This window comes from Engystomops pustulosus, chromosome 5 (assembly GCF_040894005.1).
Source record: "Engystomops pustulosus chromosome 5, aEngPut4.maternal, whole genome shotgun sequence".
Taxonomy (NCBI): Eukaryota; Metazoa; Chordata; class Amphibia; order Anura; family Leptodactylidae; genus Engystomops; species Engystomops pustulosus.
Genome location: NC_092415.1, coordinates 125706080 through 125724249, shown reverse-complemented (window position 1 = coordinate 125724249; position 18170 = coordinate 125706080). Strand labels below are relative to the sequence as shown.

Sequence of the window (18170 nt, the reverse complement as noted above, 5' to 3'; positions counted from 1 at the left end):
GCGGGAGGATGCAAGGGGGGGAGCATTTAACCTCTCTTCTTCCTGTCCCTGCAGAGGTCAAGGGGCATCCTCCAGGTTGGGCCGTCATGGGGGACGAAGCGGAAAATATAAATCTTGAGGTCACCTCAAGATTTAGGTCACCTAAAGCATTCAAGATCTTTACTAAGTTCTGTAAGAAGGAAATAAAAATCAGTCAAAATTAAAAAATGACTCCTACTCAGAATGGTCACCAGTTATATGTTGTGTACACAAGAGTTCGGTGCTAGGCCCTCTACTGTTTAATATATTTATTAATGATATAGAGGTAGGTGTCTGTTTTTGCAGATGACACCAAGCTGTGTAGTGTAATACAGTCTATGGAGGATGTTTATAGGTTGCAGGGTGAATTGGACAAACTGAGTGTTTGGTCATCCACTTGGCAAAGTGGGTTCAATGTGGATAAATGTAAGGTTATAATTCACATGCAACATATATCCTAGGGGGAGTTAAGCTAGGAGAGTCTTGTTGAGAAGGATTTAGGAGTGCTAGTAGATCATAGATTAAATAACAGCATGCAATGTCAATAAGCTGCCTCTAAAGCCAGCAAGATCTTCTCATGTATCAAAAGTGGTATGGATTTCATATTACCACTGTAAAAGGCGTTGGTTCAGCCTCACCTGGAATATGCCGTCCAGTTCTGGGCACCAGTCCATAAAAAGGATGCCCTGGAGCTGGAGAGGGTACAATGAAGAGCCACAAACATGGAGAATCTCAGTTATGAGGAAGGATAAAAAAAACAACAACTAGATTTATTTAGTATGGGAAAAGAGACGATTAAGAGGATACATGAATAATTTATATAAATATAAATGAATGGTCTATGCAAAAAATATGGTGGAAAGTTGTTTCAGGTTAATCAAATAAAAAGACAAGGGGACACTGTCTCTGTCTGGAGAAAACAGAGTTAAACACAAGAGGGGACAGGGCTTTTTTATTATGAGAACTATCTGTGGAATAGCCTGCCTCACGTGTTGGTCACAGCAAGCACAACAGAGTTTCAAGAATGGCCTACATACCTTCTTTTTTTTTTAATCAGATTGATCTTTATTTATTTTTACATTTTAAGGCAAACAATACAGCGCCAACAATACCCCAATGTTATTACTTATAATAAGTTTAGCAATGCCCCAGCCCTTCAGCACCTTCCCAGACCAACAAAATCATTCATACCCCGACATTCGTACCCCCCACGCTAATCCTACCTCTCAGCAATGCTTGTGATGCCAGCCCCGGTGTATCCAACCACTCACTCCACAATTTCTCAAATTTCTCCCTTTTTTGGAATACCGCCCGTTCATTTAGCAACAGCCCATTCGCTTTTGTAAGGAATTCTGCTTTGGTGGGCGAAACAGGCTGCATCCAGTGGGCAGCAATGGTCTTCCGCGCAACCAATAGTATGCGGCCAACCGCCGTTTTACATCTAACTGCACCTCCTCCATGCATCCCAACACACACAGCAGTATGTTCCTAGGCAAATGTGTAGAGAAAACCTTATCAAGAAGATCCAGCACTCCTGACCAAAAGGATGACAGATGTGTGCAGGTCCACAGCATGTGAGCCATATCTGCAGGAGCTTCCCCACACTTTGGACAGTTATCATCAGGACGGATACCTATATCATGCAATAGTTTAGGCGTACAATAAGCGCGGTGTAAAATATATATTTGAGATAATCTACCCGATTCACTGATGGACATAGACGGGATCTCCTCCAGTATCCCCTCCCATTGGTCATCCGTGATATTACCTATGTCCCTTTCCCACTTCTGCCTGACCCTAAGGGGGTAGCTGTCCAAAAATGTATCCAATAAGAGACGGTACACCAAGGATATCAATCCTGGTAGATAATCAGCATTGGCCACACATCGAATAATTGGATCCTTCCTGATTTCTAAGGGAGTTAGTCGCTTTTGTGCGTCAAATGCATGGCGGACCTGCAGATACCTGTAGAAGCTGCCTTACGGTTAGGATATCTCTTCCTTCAGTTGCTGAAATGATTTAATGCTACCTTCCTCGCATAGTTGGGACAGTTTAACCAGGCCCACCGAGACCCAATACTCGTTGTCCTCCATTTTAGCAAATACACCGAGCGTCCCATTATGCCATAAGGGGGTATATTCTGTAAAGCCTGTAATCCCTCTAACCTGCTTCACTTTCCCCCATAGGGTGTAAGCTTCATTGTCGGAAACCAATCAGTTTCCCGGCGAAGCCCCCCCCCCCCCATCCAAGGTCATGAGTAGCCTCGTAGTACCTAAATAGTAGCTAACATCCCTGCTGAGACCCCTACCATTGTGTCAGCCCCCCACCCCTGTAGGTGTTGGAGTTGCGCTGCCAAATAGTAAAGCCATGGATTGGGGAGGGCTAATCCCCCGTTAGTCTTTGAGTGCTGCAAAGTTTCCAACTTGATGCAAGGGTGTTTCCGCCCCCACACCAAGTCTCTTATTAGGGCATTTATCCTGTGAAACATATTAAGGGGTAGCCATATAGGGGCATTCTGCAGGGTGTACAGCAGCTGGGGCATCACCACCATCTTTACAAGGTTCAGACGGCCTATTACCATCAAGGGAAGCTTACACCAAGCTGCTATCTTGGTTCTTAGTAAGAAGTGGCGTCAAGTTAAGTTCTTCAAAGTCCCATAGAAACCACTGGTATGGGAGTCCCCAATCCCGCCAAGGCACCATCCAAACGATCCACTGCCATCAAGGCCGACTTATGCCAATTAACAGTAAGGCCTGATAGGGATCCAAATTCATCCAACAGGCGCATTGCCGCCGCCAAAGAGGGCCGGTGTCTCCCAGAAACAATAAAGCATCATCCGTGTACAGCGCTATTTTATTGTGTAACTGGCCACATCGAAACCCCTCAATATCCGGAGACAGCCTCACTGCCGCTGCTAATGGCTCTATGGCGATGGAGAACAGCATGGGTGACAAAGGGCAACCTTGTCGTGTACCCCTAGTAAGGGGAAACCACTCAGACAATTCTCCATTTGCAGAATATAATACTTTGACCCAAGATATAAAATTAGGTCCAAAACCGATCACCCGCATGACCTCCCAAAGATATTGCCATTCCACGCTATCAAAGGCCTTAGCGGCATCTAGTGTTAAAACTGCTCTCTGACCGATGTTATCTGCGGGGATCTGTAGGTTGAGTAGCAATCTCCGAATATTGATAGAGGTCGATTTCTGGGGCATAAAACCCGTCTGGTCGGAGTGAATAATGGAGGGGATGACACGTATTAATCGATTGGATAAGGTCTTGGCTAGTATCTTCACATCAGTGGATAACAAGGAAATGGGCCTATATGACTCCGGTACCTGAGGGTCCTTCCCTTCCTTAGGTATTACCACGATAATAGCTTCCTTCATCGACCGGGGTAAGTCCCCTTTCTCAAAGGATTCCTCAAAAACCTTTAGTAGCTTAGGCAACAAGATTCCCCCAAATTTTTTGTATAGCTCCATTGGCATCCCATCCACCCCTGGGGCCTTGTCGTTGGCCATCGCCTGCGTTGCCTCTTCTATCTCCTCCAAAGTCAGAGGGCCCTCCAGCATATCCCTATGCTCTGCTGATAGTTGAGGTAGGGAGAGTTTAGCCAAAAAATTCTCAATATCTCTATCTGACGCCTGCATTCTTGTTGTGTACAGGTCTGCGTAAAAGGTCTGCAAGACATCTAGAATACTTTTAACATCAGTGCACACTACCCCGTTTGGCGCCTTGAGAGAACCAATATGGGTTGCCCCTTGCTGCGCCTTCGAGATGACAGATAGCAAGTGGCCTACTTTCTCCCCTTCCTCAAAAAATCTTTGTTTCATAAACATACGCTTCCGAGCCGCCCCCTCTAGCAAGTGTGTGTTAATTACCCCCTGAGCCTGTCGCAGTCTGTCTTTGATCAGGTCAGTAGGGTTTTCAATAAAGTCCGCTTCTGCCCTACGCATTTCCAAGTGCATAGCCTCATCTAATGCCCGAGTCCTAGATTTGGTAACACTCACATATATCATAAGAACCCCCCTCAAAAAGATTTTCATAGTCTCCCATGTCCATTGCTGCGAGTCACAATCTACATGCGCCTCAAAGAACTGAGTGAGGTCGCCCGGAACATTACTAGTCACCAGCGGTTGAGTCAACCAAAAGGGATTAATTCTCCACAATCTCATAGAGGTATGAGGTTCCCCGGGTGTGGTAAAGGAGATTAACATAGGGGAGTGATCAGACAATGTCCTCTGGAGGTACTGGACATCTGTCACTCAAAGTAACATTCCGGAATCCCCCAGCGCCAGGTCAATCCGAGAGAGAGTACCATAGGTAGAGGAACAGCAGGAGTATTGTCTAGAGCACGGGTATCGGACCCTCCATAGGTCTATCATACCCACCTCCGAGATCAGAGTACCAAAGGGAGTCACCCCTACCGCCCTACCATCTGTCAGCAGTCTATGTCTGTCCAGGTCTTCATGAGGGACATTGTTGAAATCTCCCACCACCAAATAGGGTATCCCTGGATGCTTTGCAATATATGCCAACACCAAAGTACATACCACATTCGAGTATGGAGGAGGGATGTATACTGTAATAAGCAGAAAGGAGAATGTACCGACATTACATTTCAGACAGATATACCTCCCCTCCGTATCCACTACTTTATCTACACGTTCCAAAGGTATATTCTTATGCACCAGAATGCTCACCCCCCTTGCGTATGTGGAATAGACAGCATGGTAGGCATTTCCTATCCAGGGCTTATTCATCAAATGGATATGATCCTCAGACAAATGTGTCTCCTGAAGACAATATATGTCAGGTTGTTGTCTAAGCAGGTACTGAAAGACCCCCATACGCATCAGACAGGCCTCTCACATTCCAACTAACTATTTTCACAATCATCGCCATCTATCCTTACATACATACCAGAGTTGCAGCCGCCCTTTCCCACCACACACCGACATAGCATCCATCCGCTTTCTCCCAGGGCCGGAACCAGACCCTCCCCCCCCCACAACAATAACAAGTACCACAAGTGACTCCTAATACATCTCCATCCACCTCTGAGTGTGCACTGCATATTTCTCATATATAACCATCTTGGATTCAGTACTACTCATCAGGTACATCTCCCACCCACCTCCCCCCTATTCCCACCAAATAGTGGAGGGAAGACAGGATCTTCCTACCCTTAACAAAACTATCCGGATCACTACTTTTACTCCAGAACCATTGAATTTAACACTGTATAATAAACATAAAATGTAGAAAAACTGCCCCTTCTGCAGATATCTTATCAGGAGCACCATACAGTAACAGCCGCAGGTGCATTAGGGCAACACATCAGAAACTCTTATCTTAAAGGTCTCTATAACAGAGGTCGATCAGTCCCCCTCCTCCGGTACACGATTCCGCAGTTGGCCTTCATGTTGGTCTAGCCATTGCAGGGCTGTTTTAGGATCCTCAAAAAAGTGGGTAGTCCCCAATGCCACCACTCGCAACTTGGCTGGGAATATCATAGAGTAGGGGACATTCATGGCTCGTAACCTGCGGTTTATGTCCAAGAACTTGGCTCTTCTGCGCTGCACATCTTGAGAGTAGTCCGGAAACAGAGATATTTTAGCCCCGTTGATGGTGAGGTCAGGATTATCCCGGGCCTTACGCAGAATAGTATCCCTGTCTCTGAAGTGTAAAATCTTTGCCAACATTGGTCTAGGTGGGCGACCTGGTGGTAGTGGTCTTGTGGGGTCCCTGTGGGCCCTTTCGATGGCAAACAATGGAGATAGCGTCTCTTTCCCAAATTTCTGAAGCAGCCAATGCTCAATAAATGTTGTGGGATCTTGGCCCTCTTCTTTCTCGGGTATCCCCACGAGCCGTACATTATTTCTGCGTGCCCTATTCTCTAGGTCATCGGTTTTATCCCAAAGAGCGCCAATCTCATCCTGTGCCCTTCTGGAAGCTTTTTTGCATTTCGCAATATCATCCTCAAGATCTGAGGTTCTCTGCTCTACCTCAGTAGTGCGTTCAGATATTCTATGCACCTCATGGCGCAAAATGGAGAGGTCTTCCCGCATGCCCCCCCACTTGTTGTGTGAGAGAGCTAATGCCTGTATTACAGCGGGCCACTGCCTTCAGAACATCAGCGATAGTGGGCTCCGCTTCCTGTGAGGAGACTTTAGTAGGCCTGGGTGTCTGTGTAAGTGTCCGGTCACCCACCTCCATATCAGAGAGCTCGTCCTCTGACAATTCCGGGTCAAGTCCAACCGAGCCAGCTGTCCGCTGCCATGAGTCGTCAGGAGGACCCAATCGGCTCCCTCCTGTCTGCCTGGCAAAGCAGCCCAGCCGGTCCGCGATGTTCTTCTGCCGGTGGGAAGATGTGGGAGTAGGTGCGGAGGCGCCAGCTCCATCTTGAAAATCAGGGCCGCGGTGTCTAAGCGTACCGGAGGATGTCAGCAGCAGGATCCTCGGTTCTGGGCAACCACCGGATAAAAGCAGGATAACTGGTGGGAGCTCTCCCTATGCGCGTCTTACTGCATGCTCCGTCAGGCCACGCCCCCTAGATACTTTTTTACAACTAAATAATATTGACGGTTATGTTATATAGAATTGCTCCCCCTAATTCCCTTTCCCATCCAATCCCTTCCCTTGCTTCGTTGAACTTGATGGACAAGTGTCTTTTTTCAACCATATAAACAATGACCGATGCTCTGGTGTTATTTAAAACCAACAACAGCAGCTATGTGTTGCACACTTCTCTCATTGGGCAAGAATGTGTAGCTGGCGTCTCAGGTTGGAGTTTTACATGCGCATTTTTATTGCTCTTTTGGGAGTATATTTTTAATTGAAATAAATCCTGAGGGTTAAACTGTACTACGCTATCTGCGGGTGGATTTCTTCCAGTGATCCACCACGACATACGGTGCAAACGGAGGAGGTTACAGGAGAAACGCAGGAGTGTTTGGTCTGAATAGCGGTATATTGCTATCGGAGGATTCAGGAACTTGTGCTGGAGGAGTGTGAACTACTCTACTTGTGGAGTGATATATTGGAAGGATAAGGACATACGGAAGGGAGTGAATCGGGAGCTCCGGTCAGAACTTATTCTCTATGTTTTGTGAAGCTGCTGAGAAGTCTAAACAGAGATACTGAAGCAAAGAGTGAAGAATTATAATCTTTCTAGTTTCTCCAAGTATTGCATCGCAATCTTTTCTACCAAGCAGCAGAGCAAGCATGGGTCATGAAGCAGTGCATGGAGGAGGTGGTTTTGCCAAAATTCTATAAGTTTGTTCTATTTCATACACCAGTAAAAAAAAGCAGCTTGTGGTAGGACCTCCTTGAACCAATTTTCAACAAATGAGCCTGGTTTGAAAAACAGGAAATGAACGAGTCAGGAAATGAAGGAGCACTTTGATTAGCAACTAAGCTGTAATATTAAATATTACGTTCATAATTATTGCTTCATATTACAAAAAAAAAAAAAAAATCTGGAACTTACAATACGCCCATCTCCGCTCCCAATGTCAACAATGGTCCCACTTCGAAACTGAAGCATTTTCAATACGTTTTCTACTTGAATCTCTGAAGCAGGTACATACGGAAGACACATTTTTCTTAAAGCAGGTGCCACAAATGGAGTAGCCACAGCATATACTGCCAATAAAGTGCCTCCCACAACACCGGTTGCAACCAGTCCCCATCTATTAGTTTTCTGAGGTCCATTATTATGATTAAAAGTTTTCTCTCCTTCTGAAGTACTACCTCTTGCATGTGACATCTGCAAAAAAAGACAAAGAAATCTTAATAACAACACTAAAAAAAAATGCAAAACACAGCTTATGTATGCAAGTTTTCAACCAAGTTTAAAGTAAATATATTAAATTGAAGAAGATCTAGTCACATGGGGCAAACATCCTGCCATTCCGTTAACAGAAATGAAAGTTGGTGCACCGTAGTATATTGCTTAACTGATGATACATCCTAGGGTTTAACCCCTTAAGAACATAGTCAGTTTATAGCTTAAGGCTCAGCCCCGTTTTTTGGATTCTGACATGCGTCGCTTTATATGGTTATAACCCATGAACACTGTTACTTATCAAAGCGATTCTGAGATATATCTGCTATATATCTGGATAACTTATTTTAATGTCACACGACTTACAAATCGAATATCGGTTTTCTGTATTTTCAAAATTGACTATTTTGGGAAAAATTCTTTTGAATGAAATGTTGAATAAAAACATGAAAAAAAACCCTATATATCAACCCATTTTCAAATCTGCAACCCTCAAACTATCAGAAACAGCTTTTAGGAAGATTGTTATCCCCTTGAGATCTTCATATTAATTATATCAAAATAAAGGTGAAATTTAGAATGTTTATTTAGCCCTAAAATTTACACCTTTCCAAAAATAAAGGTGTAAAACCCACATGTCCAATCCTGGGCACCGGTCCATAAAAAGAATGCCCTGGAGCTGGAGAGGGTTTAATGAAGAGCCACAAAAATGATCAGGGGTATGGACAGTCTCTGTTATGAGGAAACATTAACCCTTTCCCGACGCAGCCCTTTCATTTTTTGCTTTTTCATTTTTTACTCCCCACCTTCAAAAATCTATAACTTTTTTATTTTTCAATGTACAGAGCTGTGTTATGGCTTATTTTCTGCGTAACCAACAAAAGAACAAAAGAGAGGATACGTATGATGGACTAAGGTAATATCAAAAAAACTTTATTAATACATAAACACAGTAACAACAAAACCACATAATAAAAACACTTAAAAAGTGCACCATGCAAGGTGTACTTGACCTCCCAGGACCAGTGTGTCCTGGGCTCCCCAGCCCCAAGCCGACCAAGTCAAAACGACAAATGTGTGATGCAGGACAATGAGGGGAGTACTAAATACAGCTGAATAACATCAAATTGCAACAGGCAATATGTGCATACATAAAGTGACCGGTGCAAAAAATAAATGAACCCAACAGTCCTGTATATAGTAGCCTAAATGCCTGAAGTATACGGTACCTAATGTGGATCCATATGGTAAGGTGAGAGAGGCAGAAAGGCAAGGTCGGAGTGGGGAGGAGGAGGAGAGAGGAGCGAACCCCACGCGTATCGTCACCTGCTCCGGTGACTTCCTCAGGGGTGTGTGGCTCAATACCATCGTGGTCCTGTTTATATGGGGTCCCCCCGCCCATAGGAACAATCCCCGCCCCCACACAAAAAACCCTATTACCTGCTAATTTGGCAGCTGCAGATGGCATGTGGTGGAATGGATCACGCATATGCGGAAGTGATCTAGATCATGTGACCAGTCAGCTGCAGGAAGTGATCCAGATCATGTGACCAGTCAGCTGCAGGAAGTGATCTAGATCATGTGACCAGTCAGCTGCAGGAAGTGATCTAGATCATGTGACCAGTCACATGATCGGAGTTTACTCAGATGAAAACAAAGACGGATAAATGCGCCTGCGCTGAGAAATGGTGTAACTTGCATCGCCGATTCAAGATAAGTATATGATACAGTGAAGCAAGGATCATGTTTTTGCCACAAAGGACCAAGATGTGTGTGAGATTGTAATAATAGAGTACTTGACCAATCACATAGTAAGCGTTTGTTCAAATGAACACAAATACGAATAATACCACCTATATTGCAGATTCTAAATATGTATAAAGAATAATGGTGTAATAACAGAGAACAGAGAAAGTCAGAGTCCTAAAATACGGAAAGTACACTCTTTTTTACGGAAAGAATCGAAAGCGATCACCAGACACCGGTCACGTGATCGGGGTCTACTCAGATGAGAACAAGGACGGGTAAATGCGCCTGCGCTGAAAAATGATATCACCTGCATCGCCGATTCTAGGTGAGTATACAGTGAAACAAGGATCATGTTTTCATTAAAAAAAAAAATAAATTATTATAAATATATAAAATAATGGAATATAGACCAATCACATGGTGAGAGTCGTGAGCGACGCATGATTACTGAGTGAGACATTATGGCCAAATATTACACAAAAATTTTTTTTTTATTATTATATAGACGATGATCATAAACAATAACTATATTCCAACCAAGGGGTACGATGGCCAGTGCATCTGTAACCCTCTTTTTGGGTGGTAGAGTCCCGACTCAGTGAAGTTGTGCAATAAACAAGTGATAATGGTACAGATCAAAGCCGTGCCAAACCTATGAACACCAGCAGTTTTATGAAAATATGGTCTTATAATAGAAGGCCCAAGCAGTATTCCAACAGAGGGGTACGATGGCCAGTGCATCTGTAACCCTCCTTTTAGGCGGCGGAATATCGACTCAGTGAAGTTGTGCAATAAACAGGTGATTATAATATAAATCAAAGCCGTGCCAAATCCGTGTATACCGACGGTTTTATGAAAGTCTGATCCTATAATAGAAAACCCAAACAGTAGAAACGACAAGATATTATGGAATACAGAAGAGCGTGAGTTATCTGCAGGCGGAATGCCCAATGTTATGCAGCCAAGTGGCGAACTTGGGAAAAAACAAAAAAAAACAAAAAAAAAAAACAAATTACACTTCAAAATGGTGGTATTTAATATTCCATGCTGTGTACTGGGAAGTGGGAAAGAAATTTCAAATGCAGTGAAATTTGTGCCGTATTCTTGTGGGCTTGGATTTTACGGATTTCACTGTATGCCCCAAATGGCATGTCTACTTTATTCTTTGGGTCGGTACGATGATGGGGATACCAAATTTGTATAGGTTTTATAATGTTTTCATACATTTACAAAAATTTTGTCGGCTTTTGATGACGTTTACATTTTTAGGACTGTAAGACATTTTGATCACTTTTTATAGAATTTTTAATATTTTTTAAAATGGCAAAAAAAATGGCATTTTCGACTTTGAGCACTATTTTCTGTTATGGGGTTAAACGCAGTGAAAAACAGTCATTATGTTTTGATCGGGCATTTCCATATGCGTTGATACCTAATGTGTTTATGATTTTTACTGTTTATTTATATTTATATGAGTTCTAGGGAAAGGGGGTGATTTGAAATTGTTATGTTTTTTTATTATAATTTTTTTTACTACAATTTTTTTTACTTTTATTTTAATTTTTACTATTTTTCAGACTCCCTAGGGTACTTTAACCCTAGGTTGTCTGTACGATCCTATCATATACTACAGTATGGCAGTATATAGGGATTTTCCTCCTCATTCATTACAATGTGCTGATAGCACATTGTAATGTATGGGTTAACGCGAAGTAGACTTGGGTCTTCGGAAGACCCGAGGCTGTCATGGAGATGGATCGCTGCTCCCCGATGACGTCACAACGCCACCATCTTTTTGAAACTGCCAGCGGCGATCAGCGGGAAAAACACCCACGATCGGTGCCAGCAATATGCAGCAAAGACTTACTGGTTATGGAGAGGGCTCAGCCTGTGAGCCCTCTCCATGCACCTGGCATGTGACATAGTATTACATCACATACCGGTAAGGGGTTAAAACAACTAGATTTGTTTAATCTGGAAAAGAGATGACTACGTCCATACAAAAAGTATTGTGTAAATTTGTTCCAGATTAAATCGAATCAAAAGACAAGGGGAACTGTCTACGTCTGGAGAAAACAAAGTTTAATCACCAGAGGCGACAGGGCTTTTTTATTATGAGAACTGTAAATCTGTGGAATAGCCACAGAACCGATGCCTTGTAGTGTAGTGGTAATATTACAATTTTTATGATCTACTAGTACGCCCAGGTCCTCCTCAACAAGAGACTCTCCCAGATTAGTAAATCTGGGAGTCTCTTGTTGAGAAGGACCTTGGCGTACTAGGTCCTTTTTTTATTTTTACTATTTTTCAGACTCCCTAGGGGGAGTACCCCCAAGGACATGTTGCCTGTGGATTATTAGCCCCCAGGTGCATATTCTTACATTTATCCACATTGAACCTCATTTGCCAAGTGGATGACCTAACACTCAGTTTGTCCAAGTCCCACAGCAGCCTATGAACATCCTCCATAGACTGTATTTCACTACATAGCTTGGTGTCATCTGCAAAAATAGACAGTGCTATTAATTCCTACCTCTATATCATTAATAAATATATTAAATAATAGTGGGCAAAGCACAAAAGCCTGGGGTACATTTATCCACATTGAAGACTATGAAGATGAAGACTTGTTTTTTGTTGGACATGTTGTACGTTAAAAAACTTATATACTCCTGAATGTTACTGTTTCAATCATTTTTTATTGCATTTTTGTGGGATGAAATAGGTAAAAACCATAAGGAGGGTTTTTAAGTGTGTGGGTTTGATTTATTGATTTATTCCAAACATGGTGATTCTATATATGTGAGGTTTGTGTTACGATTTAGACTTTTTTGCGCATTATCCATCTCTTCATATGTTGTTACGGGGCCTATGGGCATATTGTGAAAGCAGTAATGAAAAAAAGTAAAAATCCCCACATTACACCACTTTGTCATCCATAAATATAATAATAAAATGTAATAAAAAGTTATCAGACTTTTAAACATTTACCTAAATTGTTTAAAAAAAATGTATCCTGCAAAATATTACACCTTACACTCTGAACACCTTTTTACTCTAAACACTAAAGAAAAAAAAAAAAAAAAAGGTAAAGGTGTCCCTTTTCTTTCAACATAACAAAAAAAAAAAATGAATTAGGTAAATCCATGATTGTATTTACCCAAATAATAAAGTGGCATTTGTAAGCGCATTCACTATGCGATCCACAGTCAAAGATTTTTGAAGATATTTTATTTGCTCTTTATGAGTCACCGAACAGGCCATTAATAATAGGAATTATTCTTACAGTTAATTTGGTTTCCATTATTCCACCATGATGGCCCCACCTGGAGGATGCCCCTTGACCTCTGTAGAGAAAGGAAGCAGAAAGGATAAATACGCATCCCCAGCATCTGCACTCCAGTGTCCAAATTTCTACAAGGCGGTGGATGCAACCCATTTTATTCTTCATGTTACTTAACATACAAAAATAACAGTAACTCAAGAAGAAAAAAAACTGTTACAGGATGGGAAATATTACATGGAAACCAAATTAACAGTAAGAATAATTCCATTTTCAATTGCGTCCCCAAGACAGCCCCACCTGGAGATATACCATTAGGGCGGGACCATAGCTTGGAGACATTTACTCCCAAAAGAGAGGTATTTAGAGTTTAACATGTCCAATCTATAGTGTCCAACAAATTTTCTAGCACAGGAACAGGTGGCCGCTATGCAGATCTGCTCGATGAACGCACCCCTTTTCTCTGCCCAGGATACCGCCATAGCTCTTGTAGTGTGTGCATTTCTTCAGCTTCATAAGAGTCTTTAATCACAGTTCTTATCCATCTGACTATAGAGGCTTTTGACGCCTTTAGGGCTTTATTTTCACCATGAAACTGTAAGAGAAGGTTAGAGTCCTTCTGCCAACCTTGGGTGGCTTCAATATTTTCAATACAGTACGTCATACATGAACAGAGGGCCAGGATTGTTCCTTTTCTGAAGTCAAATTCTGGCAGAATGAAGGCAGGATGATTTCCTGACTACGATGGAACTTCGTACTTGGTTATTCTGTAATCACAAATTCTTAAATAGGGTTCAGTTACAGAGATTGCCTGAATTTCACCCAACTTTCTAGTGGTTGTGATGGTCACTAAGAGAGCAGTTTTTTTCAGGCACTTTTTCAAACCGTTGACGTCACCATGTCACGACATGCACAATATAAGCATTGTCAGCAGCCGTTCTCATGAAGGAAACCAGCAACTGGTTGTATGAACAGTGTAACAATTTCATTAATCAATACAGGTGAATATTAAAAACAAAGCATACACATTAATAGATGAAAAAAAAGTGATGCTTGACAATAGTATCTACATGTCATCTTAACAGGACAAGCATATATAGATTTTCTCTTCTTATATCAGAGTCAAAAATAATGAGGTAAACATTTTTATAAAAAATTATATAGAATTCATATTGTTAAGGTCATTGAGTATCAATTCCCCAATTCAAATCTACTATGAACAGGTGATTTTTTGATAATAGGACTACGTGTAAACGCTATCAGAGAACGTGTACTGTATTTAACTGTATAAAAATATGCCAATTCCCTTGAGTTAATTCTTACGTTTTGTTACAGAACTTTCTTTTCGCAGTTCTTCCTGGGTAAGTGAAGATGCTTTATGTATAGCTTCCTCTGACAATTTTTTGGATAACCTTTAGATCCAAGTCTGTCCATTAATTTCTGAGATTGTAATCTGGACCGAAAGAGAAAACAAGTTTTGTGGCGTTAAGCTTACAAGGTGACATTTGTGTTGATAACATTCATGCATGTGACTAACTCAGAAGTAACTCAGAACTGTGACACTAACATAAAGATTAATAACGTTTCTGACATGACTAACTATCCAATTTGTCTATGGTTTCGTCTAATATTGTCAATCTAACTAACGTTCTTATGGAAGACTGGATTTCTGTTTTTGAAAGGTATACATTTTTCCGTAATAAATTATGTCCAGTATGAAATTGATCTGCAGAGGGAAATACGTATATATCTCTTCTTTATAAAAAAAAATGTTCAGGATCGAGGCCCTGTTGTGACACAGGTTAAAGAGGGTGAAGTCCCTTTAGGTTTCTTTACTTCTGGGTCACCTTCCCCTGTTAACCCCTTAAGGACGCAGCTTGTTTGCAGGTTAAGGCTCGCTACTTTTTTTTTAAATTTGACCAGTGTCTCTTCCTGTGGTAATAACTTTTCAACGCTTTAAGATATCTCTGTGATTTTGAGATTGTTTTCTCGTGAGACATTGTAGTTTATGTTAGTAGTGTCATTTCGGTGATCCGTTCCTTTTTTGGGGGGTAAAAAGTAAAAAATTTAGGAAAAATTTGAAAAAAATAACTATTTTCAAAGTTTCAAATGTTATACTTTTTAGACAAAAAGCGATACCACAAATTTTTTTTGATAGAAACCTTTTGCCATTGGTCTTCTTTTTATATCCATTATTTGTTTTAAGTTTCCATTTTTTTTATGGATGTGAGAAGGTTTGAAGTTTTAGTAGCAACTTCTCAGATTTTCTTGAACTTTGAAAAATGCAAACTTTTTGGTGATCAATTCAGTTTGGAAGTGCCCTATAAAGGCTTATGTACTATATACCCCCACAAGTAACACCATTTTATGAACCTAACATCTCAACCTATTCAAATCAGCATTTAAGAAGTCTGTTAACCCTTTAATTATTTTTCTGGAAGGATATGAAAATGGAGTGGAAATTTTGAAATTTCAATTTTTGATTTCAATCTTTCCAATTTAGCCCTAAAATGGATACATTCAGAAGGAATTTGAGGTAAATATATATTCCTAATTTCTTGCCCTGCTTCTTCCGAGTACGGCAATACCAGACATGTGGATGTCAGCTGCTGTTTCCCCGCACAGTGATGTCCAGAACAGAGTTAGCGATACTGGGAATTTGGAAGGCCAATTTGGCTGCAAATATTTTGTGGTGCCACAGTGTAATTGAAGAGCCCCTGAAGTAAACGTACAATAGAAAACCCAAAATGTCACTATTTCGGAAACTAGACCCCTCAAAGAATTTATCGGTGGTTGTGGTGAGCATTTTAACCCCCAACACGCTGGTCAAAATTGAATGCAAAGTAAATGGTGCAGAGTAAAAATTGCGTTTTTATCTCAAAAATGTCATTTTAGTGCCTCATATACTGTGCCCAACCCATGCCACTTTAGACAAACACCACAAAAATCATTCTGCGGGTTGTCCCGAGTACAGCAATACCACACATGTGGCAATAATTTACATACTGGGCACACAGAAGGGATCAGAACGGAAGGAGTGAAATTTTGATTTTCCAGCTCCGTTTTCACATGTTTGGATTTGGAGTGCCATGTCATGTTGGCAGGGCCCGTGAGGTGCCAGTGCAATAGAAACCCCCAATAAATAATACCATTTCGGAAACTAGACCCCTCAAAGAATTTATCGGTGGTTGTGGTGAGCATTTTAACCCCCAACACGCTGGTCAAAATTGAATGCAAAGTAAATGGTGCAGAGTAAAAATTGCGTTTTTATCTCAAAAATGTCATTTTAGTGCCTCATATACTGTGCCCAACCCATGCCACTTTAGACAAACACCCCAAAAATCATTCTGCGGGTTGTCGCGAGTACGGCAATACCACACATGTGCCAATAATTTACAGGCTGGGCACACGGCAGGGGTCAGGAAGAAAGAAGCACAATTTAGGTTTTCAAGCTTCGTTTTCACTAGATTGTTAATGGGGGGTACCCCCGAGGTACCAGTACAATAGAAACCCCCATGTAGTGAACCCATTTTGGAAAGGGAACCCCTAAAAGAATGTATGTAGGCTTGTATGAGCATTTTAACCCCTAAGGTGCTGGCTCAAATGTAATACAAAGTGAGTAGTGCAGAGAAACAATTGTATTGCAACTTATCAAATATGCCATTGAAGTGACAAAAGTATTTTGCCCAACTCATGCCACTGGGGAAAAACACATCGAAAATCAATCTGCGGGTTACCCCGGTTAGGGCAATACCCCATAGGAGGCAATAATCTGTAGGATGGAGACACGGCAGGGCTCAAAAGGGAATAACTTGTTGGAGCACAGACATTGTACATTTTTTTTTTCTTTTTGGCATCATGAAAGATTTGTAGATGCCAATAGGGGCCAGTACAGTAGAAACCCCTAAGAACTGACCCTATTTTGGAAACTACACCCCTCCATGAATTAATCTAGGGGTATAGTTAGCATTTTAACCCCACAGGTGGACCCCTGAAAAAGTGCAAAATGGATAGTGCATAGTAAAAAATATCCATTATGTCATTTTGTGCCCAGCTGCTGCCATTGGAGACAAACAACCTAAAAATCATGATGCATGTTTTCCCGGGTAAAGCATACGGGACAGTAATCTACAGGCTGGGCACATGGCAGGGCTTAGAAGGGAAGGTGCGGCATGATGTATAAGCTGTGCGTCAGGGTAACAAGAGGGTACTCTAAAAATCCCGGGATGTATGATAAATTCGGAAACAATCTTTCATACATAACCCTGGTTTTTCTGGGCATGTCTCACAGTGATGAATGGTGTCCTTCCGAATGCCATTTTTGGAGCACACCCTGCACCTCTTTTGTGACCTTCCCTTGCTGGCTGCTTGGGGAACTACTCCTGGAAAGTGCTACCCTGGTACAATACGTGATGTGGCCTCACTTCCAGATGTGCTAGCACTCCCCCCTTCCTGGTCTCCAAAAAGAAAGTACTTTATTACCACCAAATTCCAGGAAAGTTCCCCTCTGGCCGGCATATCGATGCAGCACATAAGCATTATACAATGCCATCTGCATGATGTGCACGGCCAGCTTCTTGTACCACACCCTCGACTTCCGCATGGCATTGTACGGCTGAAGCACCTGGTCAGACAAGTCCACCCCTCCCATGTATTTGTTATAATCTAAAATACAGTCTGGCTTGGGGGTTTCTGTACTGGCACCTCGTACTGGGACAGGGGTGGTGGTGTGCTCATGTATTGTGGTTAATACAAGGACCTCTCTCTTGTCCTTGTACTTAACACACAATACAGAGTCGCTGCATAGTGCCCTGCTTTCGTGCCTTTTAAGTTTTTGCCCAAGCAGCGACTTAGGGAGACCTCTGTGATTTCTGCGTACAGTGCCGCATGCCGCAGTATTTCTGGAAGTGAGGCACTTGAACAGGGTGGTGCTGGTGTAGAAATTGTCCAGGTAGAGGTGGTAGCCCTGGTCCAGCAGTGGGTGCACTAAATCCCACACTATCTTCCCTGTAACACCCAGGAAGGGGGGGCATTCTGGGGGCACTATAGTGGAGTCCTTCCCTTCATATACCCTGAACTTGTATGTGTACCCTGATGAACTTTCGCACAGCTTATACATTTTCACACCATACCTTGCCCTCTTATTGGGCAGGTACTGGCGGAATTGAAGTCTCCCTTTGAATTGTACCAGGGACTCGTCTATGCTCACATGTTTGGCGGGGGTATATGCCTGGGTAAACTCGGCACTAAAATGATCTAATATGGGCCTGACCTTAAATAACCGATCATAACTGGGGTCACCTCTGGGTGGGCACTGTGTGTTGTCAA

At 42.1% G+C, this 18170-nt stretch overlaps 1 protein-coding gene across 9 annotated transcripts in view; it reads right to left on the bottom strand.

Moving 5' to 3' along the window:
* ATPSCKMT (ATP synthase c subunit lysine N-methyltransferase) overlaps positions 1 to 18170 on the bottom strand; it is a 105444-nt gene that overhangs the window by 65925 nt on the left and 21349 nt on the right. For 4 of the 9 annotated variants that reach the window (XM_072152973.1, XM_072152972.1, XM_072152970.1 and 1 more), the window contains 3 exons: positions 14166 to 14295; positions 12846 to 12906; positions 7514 to 7792 (listed from right to left, as the gene is read on the bottom strand). In XM_072152973.1, coding sequence (XP_072009074.1) covers positions 7514 to 7792; positions 12846 to 12863 — 297 coding nt within the window. In that variant the 5' untranslated portion in view covers positions 12864 to 12906; positions 14166 to 14295. Of the gene's footprint in view, positions 1 to 860; positions 7378 to 7513; positions 7793 to 12845; positions 12907 to 13296; positions 13815 to 14165; positions 14296 to 18170 lie in introns of those variants that run through there. The other 5 variants (XM_072152974.1, XM_072152969.1, XM_072152968.1 and 2 more) reach the window with 5 other exon arrangements.